The sequence below is a fragment of the Rhododendron vialii genome, chromosome 13a, assembly GCF_030253575.1.
Source record: "Rhododendron vialii isolate Sample 1 chromosome 13a, ASM3025357v1".
In the NCBI taxonomy this organism is placed as follows: Eukaryota; Viridiplantae; Streptophyta; class Magnoliopsida; order Ericales; family Ericaceae; genus Rhododendron; species Rhododendron vialii.
The window spans coordinates 22,639,891-22,654,448 of NC_080569.1; the positions used below are offsets into that span (position 1 = coordinate 22,639,891).

Below are 14,558 nucleotides of genomic sequence, written 5' to 3' on the forward strand. Positions count from 1 at the left end.
ATCTGAACCATTGATTTTAAAATTGGACAATCAATTTGGAACATGTATAAGTCAAAAAAGAGGACAAATAAATCGGGACGAAAGAAGTATTATTTTTTGTTGATGTTATACACTATGAAGAATTATCTTGGAACTCAAAAACTATGCTTGTATCATGCTTAGAGTCATATCTAACACACAAACGATCCTGATCCACTCCAAAATAAAGGAGGAGACCAGGCTTACGTGTAAAATAGGTGACAGCTAGCCAACACGTAAAAGACTCCGTTAAATTTTTATGACATGAATTCAATTATGGCTATGAGTACCGCGAAGGCCTTCCTTATCTCGGAACACGGTACTCTTGACAAACCACAATAAAGACGAACTTGTGTAACCGACTTCAATTGACCGAGACTTTAACAATCTTTGGTTCGGTTTGGTTCGGTTTATTAATTTCTCTAAATCATTTTCGTATACTTCTATTAATTATACTTCTCCCCGCTGTATATATGTAATAGCCTGGAGGTATCCTTTGCGCCACACGCAGAGAGAGAGAGAGAGAGAGAGAGAGAGAGAGTATGGAGCCAATTGATCATCAAGAAGGTGACGAGCTGAATAACCATGCCGCGTCATCAAATTCAAGTAACAACAACAATACTAACAATAAAGCGACGGAGCCGGAGGCGGTGAGCTCGGAGCTGGAAGAAGTGCTGTCGGACACGAGCTTACCGGAACTCCGGCGGCTCCGGCGGGCGACAGCCATAGAACTAAACATCCTTTTCAACCTTGCGGCTCCGGCCATCGTGGTCTACTTGCTTAATAACGTTACTTCTATGGCCACACAGATATTCTGCGGACACTTAGGGAATCTTGAGCTGGCCGCTGCCTCTCTTGGTAACAACGGCATCCAAATCTTTGCTTATGGTGTCATGGTATATATATAACCCAAGCTTCTCCTCCGTCCATCTCTCTCTCTCTCTCTCTCTCTCTCTCTCTCTCTCTCTCTCTCTCTCTCTCTAAATATATATTACTAGTAAGATGTATTTCTAAAAATGATTTTAAAATATAAGTTTCGCATAGAATGAATTTCTTTTCTTATCAAAAAGGAAAACCAAAACTTTTATTGACCAAATTTTGCGATCATGTTTTGAGTACCATCTAAATATGTTTTTAATGCATTAGTAGAATAGACTTCAAATGTCATATTTCTTATCACTGCAGGAACGATAATTTATACAGTATTCAAAACATGGTAACTGTAATGATCTATACTCTCTGTTATAGGCCATTCATTTCCAATAGAAACACTCAATATGGTCGCTTATTAATTACCAAAAAATACCATCCCAAGGTGAGTCGGGTTGATTAATGAGTTTGCTCTTCACATAATTGATTAGGATTCGATTCTTGAGATCAAGCCGCAAGAAAGAATTTTTTTATGAATTCGTTAGTCTTGACGTGAATGGTTTACTTTTGACAGGTCCGAGAAAAAAATTAGTTAAAATATAAGTAAGTTGGCCCGAATTTCCAAACACCCTGACCCTCGGAAAAAAAAAAAAAGGATAGTACTACCGAATGATACAATAAAAACAACAAAAGTACTACAGTATTTCTCTGCAGAAAAACATCAATTGAGTACCAAATGCTAAGAATGTCACTTCCACGATTAATAGTATGGTCCGGCAAAATGTAGACATGTCATTGGCCTTCAGCGTCAAATTATGTGTGGACGATTCTTTGTACGTACACAAGATTCAATTGGGTTTGAATTAAAAAATTAAGTGACTAATTTTGAAAGAACTCCACTTGCTTAGGAGTTTGATTTTCCACCGATGAGTATCCGGATAGTAAGTGGGGGGACGTGACTTGTGTGACCGCGCTAATTTTTCCGAGGTTCGGGTTACGCAATTGGATCTAATTATGGCTCGACTGTAGAGTTGTTCCTTGGTTATAAAAAAAAATAAAATTTGAGTGATTTATTTTTTTGTCCTTATTCAAAAAAAAATTTGTATTTGTTTGTTTTGAGTCAAATTTTTGTGATTTATTGATTCGTCTCGATGAGAAGAATCGAAAAAGTAAAAAAATTTGATCGAAACTCATAATTTTTTGAATAAAGACAAATCAGTCACTAAGCAAGCTTCTTTTAACTTATTCTTGTCTTTTTGAAAAAAAATATGAGTTTCGATCAAATTTTTTTATTTTTTCAATTCCTCTCGCCGAGACGAATCAATAAGTCACAAAAATTTGATGCAAAAACTAACCAATGCAAATTTTTTTTGAATAAAGACATAAAAAAAAATGTTACTATTTCGCTTTTAAAGCCGAATAAGCTTTAGCAACCCGGGGATCCTGGCCATGATCTTAAATTTGAGGTCAGAACGTGTGTTATATATCCCATTCGAACTCTTTTCTGGAACAATTTTTTTTAAATCTGAACCATTCAAAACACCTTTTGACGATTGAGATTAGAGTCAGCAGGATCCCCCATTTGTTGAAGTAGTGAGTCATTTTCTTTTAAATTTTGTTTATGTAGCATTAACCCAATTCCTGTATTTCATTTGAATTTCTTGATTAATTACATTCTGAAGTAATCTACTATTTTTTTCGCAGCTTGGAATGGGAAGTGCAGTGGAAACCCTATGCGGCCAAGCATACGGAGCTCACAAGTACGAAATGCTAGGCATATACTTGCAAAGATCAACCATCCTCCTCATGGCCACCGGCCTCCCCCTCACCATCATCTACATTTTCTCCGAACCCCTCTTGCTCTTACTCGGCGAATCCTCCTCCATCGCCTCCTCCGCCTCCATATTCGTCTATGGTCTCATCCCCCAAATCTTCGCTTACGCCGCCAATTTCCCTATCCAAAAGTTTCTCCAAGCCCAAAGCATTGTGGCACCCAGCGCCATCATATCCGCCGTCACCCTCGTGTTCCACATCCTGGCCACGTGGGTGGTGGTGTACTATCTGGGCTGGGGGCTATTGGGTGCTTCGTTGATGTTGAGTTTTTCGTGGTGGGTCGTGGTGGTGGCGCAATTCGTGTATATACTGACGAGCCGTCGGTGTAAGGACACATGGACGGGTTTTAGTGTGCAGGCTTTTTCTGGGTTGTGGGATTTCTTGAAGCTTTCGACTGCGTCCGGGGTGATGTTGTGTTTGGAGACTTGGTATTTTCAGATTTTGGTGTTGATTGCTGGGTTGCTAGAAAATCCTGAGCTTGCCCTGGACGCTCTCTCTGTTTGGTAAGTAAGAACTCCATATTGTTAAAAGGAAATCAGTTATTCATTGGACGCTCTTCCTATCAGTTGAGGTACGTATAAGCTGGTTCAGACACTTGAGCTATTAAAAAGGTATAGTACACGTCTAACAGGGAGCGTGTAGTGACTGTGTAGTACTATCTTACAACATTTATTTGGGCCCATTAATGTGCGGAGTCTGGGTGTCGAGGGAGGCAACATAAGAACCTAATTATAGTTTTTAATATTTTTATTTTGAACGGTAAAAAATGGGCCGGACCATGTTACATGTTTCTCGACTAATTTTCTTTCTGATTCGGTCATAGACGACGGGTCTATTCACCAATTGAAAGGAACGTTGACACTTGTTGATCCTATTTTGATTTAGTTTTGTCCCATAACCTCTAATCTGGGTATCAAACATGGTAACATAAATTAATGAAATTTCAGATTTACTGATTAGGAATGTTGCCTTGTTTGGATCAAGTTTTTGGCAAAAAAAAATTCCTAACTCAAAAAACATTGATCATTACCCCTACCTCTCATTTCTCTTTGTAGTACTTATTACTCTTATCTCCGATCATTATTCTCATTTCTCTCACCACTCATTATTCCTATCTCCAATTGTTATCCTAATTTCTCTTTTCACTCATTACCTCAAAAACTAAACCCAATTTTTTTCAAAAACTCATCCAAACACAGTATTAGCTAACCGTACTACTCCTATATCACTACCAACATATGGAGTATACATTTGTTGTACGTCTTCTAGATAATACTAGATTGTATTACTAAAACTCTTATGCAAGTCTTGTGAATATTAATCCAAAACTAGTGTACATGGGAAGAATGATATCACATGGGGGACAGAGCAGCAATTTGGGTGGTCCTCCATATATCATCAAATCTCCCTTCTCATCAATGAAGCACAAAGGGGTAAAATATAAAAAGGAATGAAGTCCAATCACGGGGTACGTACAATGGACTCATCACATCAATGTTAACTTGTGTTCGATCAATATCGTGGGAAAAAACAAAAAACCAAGGGCCAAAGTCCACACAAATGTGGATGGATGGGATCGAGCAGATTCTTTTGGACAAAGTTAATTTATAGTATATGGTTCCTATTTGAAGGGCCTTTCTTCAAGCCCTACATATCTCTGCTTGTTTGTCTTTCCACAACTAACATTCACATTGTCTTTTACTCAAACCTAATAAAAATGAGACCGGTCGGTTGTCGGTCCATTCTACTAGGGCTTTTCATCTATGTACTAATAAATGAGGAGTGATCGATATCAAAAAGGAGATGATTTTTTTTACAGCATTGTTTTATTCGACGAGGACTACAATATGAACGAATCCAATCATTGTAGTGAAGCCACCGTGAGTTCGAAAATGGCCGGACTCCACGGCCAAATTGTAGGCGTGCCATCTCCTATCTAAAAATGTGTTTGTATTTGTATTTGTATATTTCACTTTGTGAACACGTGGCGTGAATAATTAACACGATATGAAACGAAAAGTATTAGCTATTAGAGACGCCGATCCGACCACGAACGTGTGTCTGTGGTCGGATTTGTTGTTTTTGTGTGATTGTGGTATTATTGATATTAAATTAATGTATTTCTCCTTGCATTAGGCTTTGTTACTGATCATGGGTTTCAAATGCAGCATGACAATTAGTGGCTGGGTGTACATGATCTCTATGGGGTTCAATGCAGCTGCAAGGTATGTTTTTTTTTATTTCTTATTTCTTTTTAGGTAAAGGTTTTCAAGAACAAATATTCGTGGAATGTGGTGGAGTTTGGACTAATTTAACTTATTTTATTATGGAGTAACTTATTTCTTTGTTGTTAGTGATTTTTTTTTATTTTTTCTTATCCAAGTATATTGGACTTTTTAGATTCATCTCAACCAGAAGAATAAAAAAAATAGAAAAATATAACTGAACTTGAAAAACTGTCAGAAAGTAAAAATAAAATGTACTCCCTTAGTGAACTTTTGAAATATTTGGTCACAATTTTTAACCTTCTAAATTTCTCTCATCAATCAAGACGAATGGTTAATCAAAAAATTCAATGCAAAACTAAGAAAAGTTGAAAAAGACAAAAAATAAAAAATAAAAAAATAATGCCATACTTAGCCTTATAAATTTACACACACACATATATACATATATGTACAAGTCCTTACTTTTATTCAAATGACTTAGAGTCCGTTCTACAACACCTTCTTAAAAAATAAGTACTTATTTCACATTTTTAAACTCAAAAATAATGTAAATGAAAAATGATTTTTCGATTTTTTGGTACTGTTTAAAAGATCTCAATGAGATCTATCAAACAAGATCCATATTGTTAGAAAAATTATTTGTGTAAACATATTATTTTTAAGTTTGAAATTGTCTTCTTAAAAAATAAGTACTTAAATCGAATTTTGGAATAGGGCCTTAATTTTTTACAGAACCCCTTAAAAACATGTTTTAAAGAAATTGAGCGGCTCTGATTATTCGCATGGAGCTCCGAATAGTTTTGTGTTCAATGTTTTGTCCCTTGAACCGACCTTTTATATATATATATATATATATATATATATATATATATATATATATATATATATATATATATATATATATATATATATATATATATATTCATGCGTGTATGTGAAAATGAATGTGCACACATTTCGGAAAACCTAATCCAATTAATGATGATGTTACGATGACATGCAGTGTGAGAGTGAGCAATGAGCTGGGAGCAAAACACCCTAAATCAGCCGCGTTTTCGGTTGTGATAGTGAACTCGTGCTCTTTCGTCATCGCTGTCATCTTGGCCCTGGTGGTGCTCGCTTTGCGCCACGTCATCAGCTACATCTTCACCAGCGGCGAAACCGTCGCCGAAGCCGTCTCCGAACTTGCACCCTACTTGGCTGCTGCCATCGTACTTAATGGCGTCCAACCTGTTTTATCTGGTACGTATGAGTTTAATTTTCGAATATTGGATAGTGGATTTTTTTTTGCAAATATGTTTTACACTTTCTCATTATAGGTAGCGCTAATGGTGGCCTCACATTCCGTTAAAATTCTTACTTTTTAAGTATTTATTTTTTGTTTTACGAGACAGGTCATTCTCTCACAATATATCAACTTTAATTCAAAAAATATAAGTACTTATTTCCCTTAGAGAAACGGAACCAATAAGTTAGATTACAACAAGATGCCGAATATAGCTTGCTATTCTTGCTCAAACTTAAGACCTCTTCATTAGCCACTTATGCCCTCTCCATGTCGTTGGGCTAAACTTACAATCCTCGTTTCATGTAGTAATTCCTAGTAAACTGGCATTTCGTAGTCGTATATAGCCCCCGGGCCCTACTCTTACTCAATGACCGGACGCTAGGAAAGAGTTCCCTTCATTCAATATATGATGGGCATCTGAATTCAATATTTCCTCGTCTTGAGTGTTTGAGTTGAACACATTAAAGTAAAACAAATTATTGAAGAGAAAGACAAAATGAGTTCGTGGATCTAATGGCATTTAAAAATGGTTAACTGTCTCTATAAAAGAAACTAGACTTACCAGTTATCAAGTTGGATTTTACTCATAGAAAGAAAAAATAATATAAGCAAAAAATTCAGAAAGATAATAGCAATTCAGTTTTAGGGTCTTTGTCCACATAGGAAAGATATGAGTTGAAAAAATTGAAGAAATTTAAGCTCCTTTCAGGCCGGTTCATATGGAGTTTAGCTCCGATTTTAATTAGACTTTCTACAGGTGGACGATGAGATTGAGCTCCCAGTATTAGTCGTGGTGCACGTAAGTTGACCCAGACGTTGAGTTATAAAGAAAAAAGACAAAATTAGTTGGTGGATCTGATTGCATTTAAATGGTTAAAAAAAAGTTACAATTATCAGTGATCAAGTTGGATATTTCTAACATGGGAGGGGGATAATGACGTGGTAGTATATTTGTTAAAGACAAAACTGACCAATGGGTGAAGTTGAATTATCTAAATTGTTCTACTAATCAATCATTTAATGGAAGTTGGAGTCTTTCCCCTTATTTTATTTTCTCTCTGATCAAATCATTATGTGTGTACACATTCATCAGTTCATGTAATCATTTTACCGTCAATGTCAACGGATTAAGAGCCATCTAATAATTTATGATAGCAATTTGACAGATGCGACGGTACTGAGAGCCCAATCTAAAAATGTTAGACAACTTTATGTATCTGATTGAAATATCATGAAGTTTATAGGTTTCTTATGAGAAAAACTATTGGGAATTGGGAGATAATAGTATTAGGGTAATTTGAAAATTTAAAAACCTGTGATGATTAGTACTATCAGAGTATATGATTAGATAGCCCTCTGTGTTGCTCCATTTTACTCCATAAAGAGATCCCCTCTCTACTCTGAATATCAACCCAACAACTGTTCTAATTTTCACTTAACTTAATTTCAAAAGACAAAGAAAACCTTTGCAATGAATTTATGTCATGATTGAGATTAATGTAAAGATCTCAGTGCTGTGACATCAAACTGCTTCTAAACTTGAAGTGCTAAAGTTAGTACAAAAGTAATGGTTTTCTCATTAAAACAGTACTCTTTTTATAGTATTTCTTTATTGAGAATGGTGGGGGAGGAATGATAAAAAAAATGGTGGGAGGCTCCCATCCAGTTTCCTTCCATCCAAATTTTTGTTCAGTTTGGGCCGTTTGTGGACCTTTTTTGGGCTCACAATAATTATCAGAAACCGTTCACTTTGTATAGCATGTTGAAAATATTGGCCACGTCAAAAATCAAGTTGATCGAATACCGTTTTACTCCATCCGTCCAGATTTAATAGTCTTTTTTTTTAAGTTCGTGCTATTTTTCAATCGATTATATTTTTTAATTTATAATGTTTTACATGATTTCGAAAATATTGTATTATAGAACTAATCGAGATCTATCAAACAAGATCTATATTCGATATGAAATTCATTATAGATTCAAAGATATAACCCATTTTTTAGTCAGTTAGAATAGAAATAGGGACAATTAAATCCGGACGGAAGAAGTATATGATTTCAAAATGCATTAAGCTTCAAATGATTGTATCAAATGGGTCGTAATACTATGTTGCGCACTTCTTTTTAAGGGAAATGATAATGCCAGAACCGTTTTTGCTGGTGCCAAAACTGTTTTTGTTGATGTCAAAATTCTAGTGCACAAAAAACTTGTACCATTTGCAATGTATAAGACTTTTATGGACTAGAATTTTGGCACCAATAAAAACAGGTTTGGCATTGTCATTTCTCTTTTTAAACAATGTATGTATTTCAAAATCATATCAAACGATATCCAACTTGATTTTCAATGTGAATTTTTTTTTTAATATATTTTCAACATGGTTAAAATTCTTTCCATCCAGTTTGAACTAGAGGTGTCAAATGCCCGACACGACACGTTTAACTTCGTGTTAACCGTGCTTCATGTCTTGCCATGCCAGCCCGTTTATTTTATTTACTTAAATCGTGTCGTGTCGTGTCGTGCCGTGCCGTTTGTCAATCATGTCGTGCCATGCCGTGCCATTTGTCAATCGTGTCGTGTCATGCCGATCCATTTCTGAAATCGTGTCATGTCGTGCCGGCCAATTTTCTTAAATCGTGTCGTGTCGTGCCATTTTCAATCGTGTCATGTCGTGCCGGTCCGTTTTCTTAAATCGTGTCGTGTCGTGCCGGCCCGTGTTCTTAAATCATGTCGTGCCATGCCTTTTTCAATCGGGTCAAGATGTGCAGGCCTATTTACTTAATCGTGTCGTGTCGAATTGGACCGGGCCGTGCCGTTTTAAGTCATGTCGTTTTAGTCTGCCCTAACATTTGGTTTCATATTAAATTACTCTTGCACCATAAATATTTTGATAAATTTTTTTAATTTTACTTGTTATCTTGTATTGTAATGTTAAATTTGCAAACCAAAGGTCCAAAGCCTATTTAATTTTACTAACAAAAATAAAAAAAAATATTTTTACCGAATAAAATTTGATAGTTTTTTAAAAGTAAAAAAATGATTTTTTAAAAACATAATTTTTTAATAAATTATTTTTAAAAAAAAATTAAATATCTTAGATGTTTACCTTTAAAAAAAAGGTAAACAAATATTTTTAACGGAATAGAAATTGTTTAATTTTTTAAAAATTTAAAAAAAAAAGCCATTTGGCTTATTTAATTTTTTTTCCCGTGCCTCGTGCCGTGCCCATGTCGTGCCTGTGCCCGTGCCTTACTAGAACCGTGCCGTTCCTGTCCACTTTTCGTTCCCGTGCCCGTGTCGTGCAACTTTCGTGCCATGCCCGTGCCGTGCCGCTCACTTCCGTGCCCGTGCCCCGGGCCCAGTACAATTGTGCTGTGTCGTGCCGTGCCAAGTCAATACCGTGCCTGTGACGTGCCGTGCCCGTGTCGTGTGGTGCCCGCACGGTCCATTTGACACCTCTAGTTTGAACCGTTCCCGGGCCTTCAATGATGGTTACTTTTTCCAATCAAATGCCTATACCCAGGGATTCTCTTTTGTTTGACAATGTGCCCCTCCCCATCATGGGCTCTATCATTAGGAGACGAAAGTACAATTCAGGAACTGCCTTAAAAGAAGGCACCATGAGTAGTGCTCCACCAATATTACAGTATTTTCTACAATTGCAATCATATATCACTACGCACAAATGTTTCCTTTCAGTTTACACCCTAAGAAACTGCACTAGTGCCCGTGAATATTTTTAGAACGTAAAAGGCTTATCTACTTTTTTGGTCCTTACAAAATAAGTTCAATTTTAATTTTGTCCTCTCAAAATTTTTTATTTCAATTTTATCTTTATAGCTTGTAACTCAGATTTCAATATCACCTTTTCCGTCAAACTTGGACGAAAAATGCCTAACAGACTATAAGGCCCCGTTTTAGAACACCTTCTTAAAAAATAAGTACTTATTTCACATTTTCAAACTCAAAAATAATGTAAATGAAAAATAATTTTGCAATTTTTTTTGCATCGTATTAAAGATCTCAATGAGATCTATCAAACAAGATCAATATTGCATATTTTTAGATTTCAATAAGCCTATAATTTTTGAGCTTGAAATTGCCTTCTTAAAAAATAAGGACTTAAAACCCGTTCTGGAACAGGGCCTAACAGTTTGGTGATATGTGGGACCTCCTTTTTAGATAGCACATCACTAGGCCCCACGTCTCTTCCCCATGGAAAATTTTTCAGTGCCAAGCGGGTACTATGTGATACCCGTTCATACATTCGAGCCGTACATTACGTGTTTGAATAGCTCAGATTTGAAGAGAGAAAAAATGAGAGAAAAAGTGTTGGGATGAGAGAAGAGAGAGAGCTTCAATACGAACTGTCCAAAAGTGCATCGGACGGCTTAAACGCCCCCAACGGATTCCCGGCACTGAAAAATCTCTCCTTCCCAATAATAATGAACTCCCAAAATAAGTTTCCTGAATCAAACCATTACAATATACAGTATATATTGCAAACCAGAAAAAATTCTTCCCAAAAAAGAAAAACGGAGATTCATACTACTAATTTGAAAATCTTTCCTGGAAACAAAACCAACCAATTTCATTTCAAAACACAGAAGTAAATTCGCCCCAAAAAAAAGACAAATTCATAATCGTTGAAGATCTTTCCTACAGAAACTATGACCAATCACATCTCAAAATCCAGACAAAAAAACCTCTCTCAAAATGGGAACAAACCTGGTATTCGTACCATAAAACCATTGACTAAATTAATTTCAAAACCCAGAAACAATTTCTCCCAAAAATGGAGATGGCTTTATCAATCGTTTCCCTCCAAACCCTAAAACGTAAATCTCCAAAATCAGGTGCCCAAATCTCTTCTGCCCCAAATCTAATCTCATCTCCCCTAATCTCAGATAAATACTCCGTGTCACAGACGGGCAAGGGGAAAAAACTGGAAAGCATCACTATGATCATGAAGTGCACACATATCGCGGGAGATTGAGAATCTTTATCAATCGAGAAGTGAACAAATGCATGAGACAAACTCAATGAAGGTCAAAGAAACCAAAGCCCAGGCAAATAAACCGAGACATGCAGTTGAAATTCAAGTGAAAGACAAGTAATTTAATCTGATCCGTGAACTTCTTAAATTGAGACGACAGAAAAGTCATCTTTACACGATCCGCCATTCTCAGTCTTCCATACGAACCCAATTTCTCATCAGATTTTCCATCGAACTTGGCGCCACTACTTGATTCACCCCTGATTTTGGGAATTTAGGTTTTAGGGTTTGGAGGGAAACGATTTACAGATGAGGGAAGTGGGAACGAGAAAGCGAAAGAGATGTAGGGCCTTGTGCTGTGCCGTCTAAAGAAGGTCCCACAATCACCAAATCGTTAGCCATTAGGCGTTTTCCGTCTAAGTTTAACTGAAAGGGTGACATTGAAATCAAGGTACAAACTATAAGGGTAAAATTGAAATCAAAAATTTTGTGAAGACGAAATTGAAATCGAACCTATTTTATGAGAACTAAAAAAGTAGATAAGCCAACATAAAATTAGCTCTTTACTAAGTAAGGTGTTGTTCTAGTTAGCTTTTTCTTTTTTCTTTTTTCTTTTTTTTTTTTTGATTCAATTTTTTTTCTACTTTTGTTAGTCTTATATTTAATTTTTATGAATTATTGATTCAGTATAATAATTTTTGCCAAGAAGCTCTTTTTTCCATTCGACCAAATTACTTGATGGGCTCTCCCTCTCTCTCTTAATGATAACAATAAAGAATGATGTTGTTTTCTTCTATGCATTAATGATTGAAGGTGTCGCTGTTGGATGTGGATGGCAAACATTTGTTGCGTACGTAAATGTTGGATGCTATTACGCGGTTGGAATTCCATTGGGTGTACTCCTCGGCTTCCATTTCAACCTTGGTGCTAAGGTAGTATTATTATTATTATTATTATTATTTTATCTAATCATAATCTACTTTATATTAGAAGAATTGGGGCGGGGATGGATATTCACGGGAATCGAACTCTATCCATATGTATGAGAGTATAATGGAGACACCAACTGCACTCCGCTCTACTTGCGTATTTTATTACTCAAGCTGTATTTTCTTACTACTCCCTCCGTTCCTTTTTAAGTGTCCTGCTTCGTAACTCCAACTTATTAAAAAGACATCATCATTATACCTTTCACATCAACTTTTTCCTCCACTTTCCCTACTTACCCATCATCATTACACTTTTACTCACTTTTCAAAATGGAATCTACTTTTAAGGACAAAATAGATAATACACTAATTTTTATCTACTAACTTTACAAAATGGACACTTATTAAGGAACAGCCCAAAATAAAATACTGGACACAAAATAAGGGACGGAGGGAGTACTAAATTTTCTAGTGCTACTATATAAGAAGATAGAGATCAAGCAAGTGGAACAACCACTTGTATTTATTGATCATCTTCATCTTCGTTATTTATTGGTGGACCTGTCACATTTATGAAATCACATATAGCATATATGGACCTGGCAATATAATGCTGAATAATCAAAAATGTAAAATAATTTAAGTCTCTGCTTTTTCTACAGGGCATATGGTCAGGTATGATGGGGGGCACTGTGATCCAGACTATCATCTTACTGTGGGTAACTTTTCGAACCAACTGGAATAAAGAGGTAAAAATAAAATAATATCATTCAACATTAATCTGTTCGCATCGACAAAGTGTAAATATATACTCCCTCTGTCCTGCAATGTTTGGCACTTTTATGCTTTACTTTGTCCCATAATATTTGGCTAATTTCAAAAGTCAATAGAAAAGTTAGGACAACTTCCCAATTTACCCTTATCCTTTGCACACTAGACAACAATCAATTCAAACGAAAGTTCACTTTTGATTACACTAGACAACAATCAATTCAAACGAAAGTTCACTTTTGATTACCCATGCAGTACACTTTCCATTCAATTTTCAATTTGAGAGCCACAAATCAGCGCCAAAACCTTTGGCATCTGACACCCAATTTGAAAAATAGTTGTGAAAGTATTTATTTTTATGACAAAAGTTGTGAAAGTACACATGGGTAACATTGGAAAGTTTGCTCATTAATTGTACATCAAATTTTTTCTCTTAAAAGTTGGATTTCCCAAAAGTGCCAAACATTGCGGGACGGAGGGAGTACTATTGAAGGAGTCAAACTCACTGTGACAACCTTTCGGAGTCACCTCTACCCATAGGACGGTAGTCAAGCACCACAACCCACCAATGTGCAAGCTGGAGAGATATATACGTTACTGTGTGTGTATAGACATACCTATAAATGCACACCCACATATCGAAAAGGATTGCCTTAGTACCACGAACTTAAATTCCACCAATTTTTTTTTTTATCTGCTTTAAATTCCATCATTTGATTTGAACACTATTTTTGTGGAACCATTTCTTTCAACTTTCGCTTTTATACCCAAGTAAAAGGAATTGTGCTTCGAAAATTCGTTTTGTCATGAAAACTCATGGGTATGGCCTATGTGAACCCTCTCGTCAAAAAAACCCAGTTGCATCTTCAGAAACAATCTCACACGCTAGAGTGTTCGCATAAATTTTTGGATTCCAGGTTGAGAAAGCGATGGACCGGTTGGATAAATGGAAAGACACGAAGGAGAAGGAGCCTCTTTTGGCAAGTTGAGGACCAGAATTTGGATCATCCCATCGATATTTATCTATGAATGAGGGGTCATCCTCATCAGCATTTGCTACAAATTACCAAATTCATCAGCTTCCCATTATGTTTTTGTCCAGTCAGAGATTATCTCTACAGAAATGTTGTACTTTCATTACAATTTTCGGTATTTTCGTAATGTGCTTGCACAGGAAGTGTTTGTTCTTATCCCTGGTGTGATTTTTTTGGACCCTCAACAGTACACAAAGTGAAAAAAGATGACAAGAAAATCAAATTTGACACAAGAACACCTGATAGAAATCACAAAACATTCCCTCTTTTTCTGATTTGTTGATTGTGATTTGTTTATCATAATGGCTCAACATGGCATGCTTTAACCTAAAAATTTGCCCTCTTTTTCTGTGTCTGGCATAAACTTGCCTCGGTTTCCTTCATACTTCTTTCTGAGCAATAAGTATAGTTCAAGGCTTTAGGCAAGGATTTCAATTAGACGAAGGCAGCCAAATGCACGGATCAATAGAATTCGTAGAATGAACGAGAAGTCGAGAACCACAGGTTCATCACACAAGAGAACACTTAGGCTTCGCTTGACTCCGACAAGGTGACAACACACACAAGGGTTCCTTAATAGGCAAAAGGACG

The 14,558-nt window shown here is 36.2% G+C and overlaps 1 protein-coding gene across 1 annotated transcript; it reads left to right on the plus strand.

Moving 5' to 3' along the window:
* Window positions 1-321: 321 nt before the first annotated feature.
* Window positions 322-14,123, plus strand: LOC131313704 (protein DETOXIFICATION 40-like). Its single transcript, XM_058342153.1, has 7 exons — window positions 322-914; window positions 2,593-3,224; window positions 4,890-4,946; window positions 5,953-6,191; window positions 12,047-12,165; window positions 12,825-12,911; window positions 13,851-14,123. Exons 1-7 carry the CDS (start codon window positions 561-563, stop codon window positions 13,920-13,922), a joined length of 1,560 nt encoding a protein of 519 aa, XP_058198136.1. The 5' UTR covers window positions 322-560; the 3' UTR covers window positions 13,923-14,123.
* Window positions 14,124-14,558: the final 435 nt, after the last annotated feature.

Excerpts from the sequence above, each read along its gene's own strand:
- LOC131313704 (XM_058342153.1), top strand. The coding sequence starts at position 561 with ATGGAGCCAATTGATCATCAAGAAGGTGACGAGCTGAATAACCATGCC. Across the intron at positions 915-2,592 it reads TCTTTGCTTATGGTGTCATG|CTTGGAATGGGAAGTGCAGT; the intron begins GTATATATATAA and ends TTTTTTTCGCAG. Across the intron at positions 6,192-12,046 it reads CGTCCAACCTGTTTTATCTG|GTGTCGCTGTTGGATGTGGA; the intron begins GTACGTATGAGT and ends TAATGATTGAAG.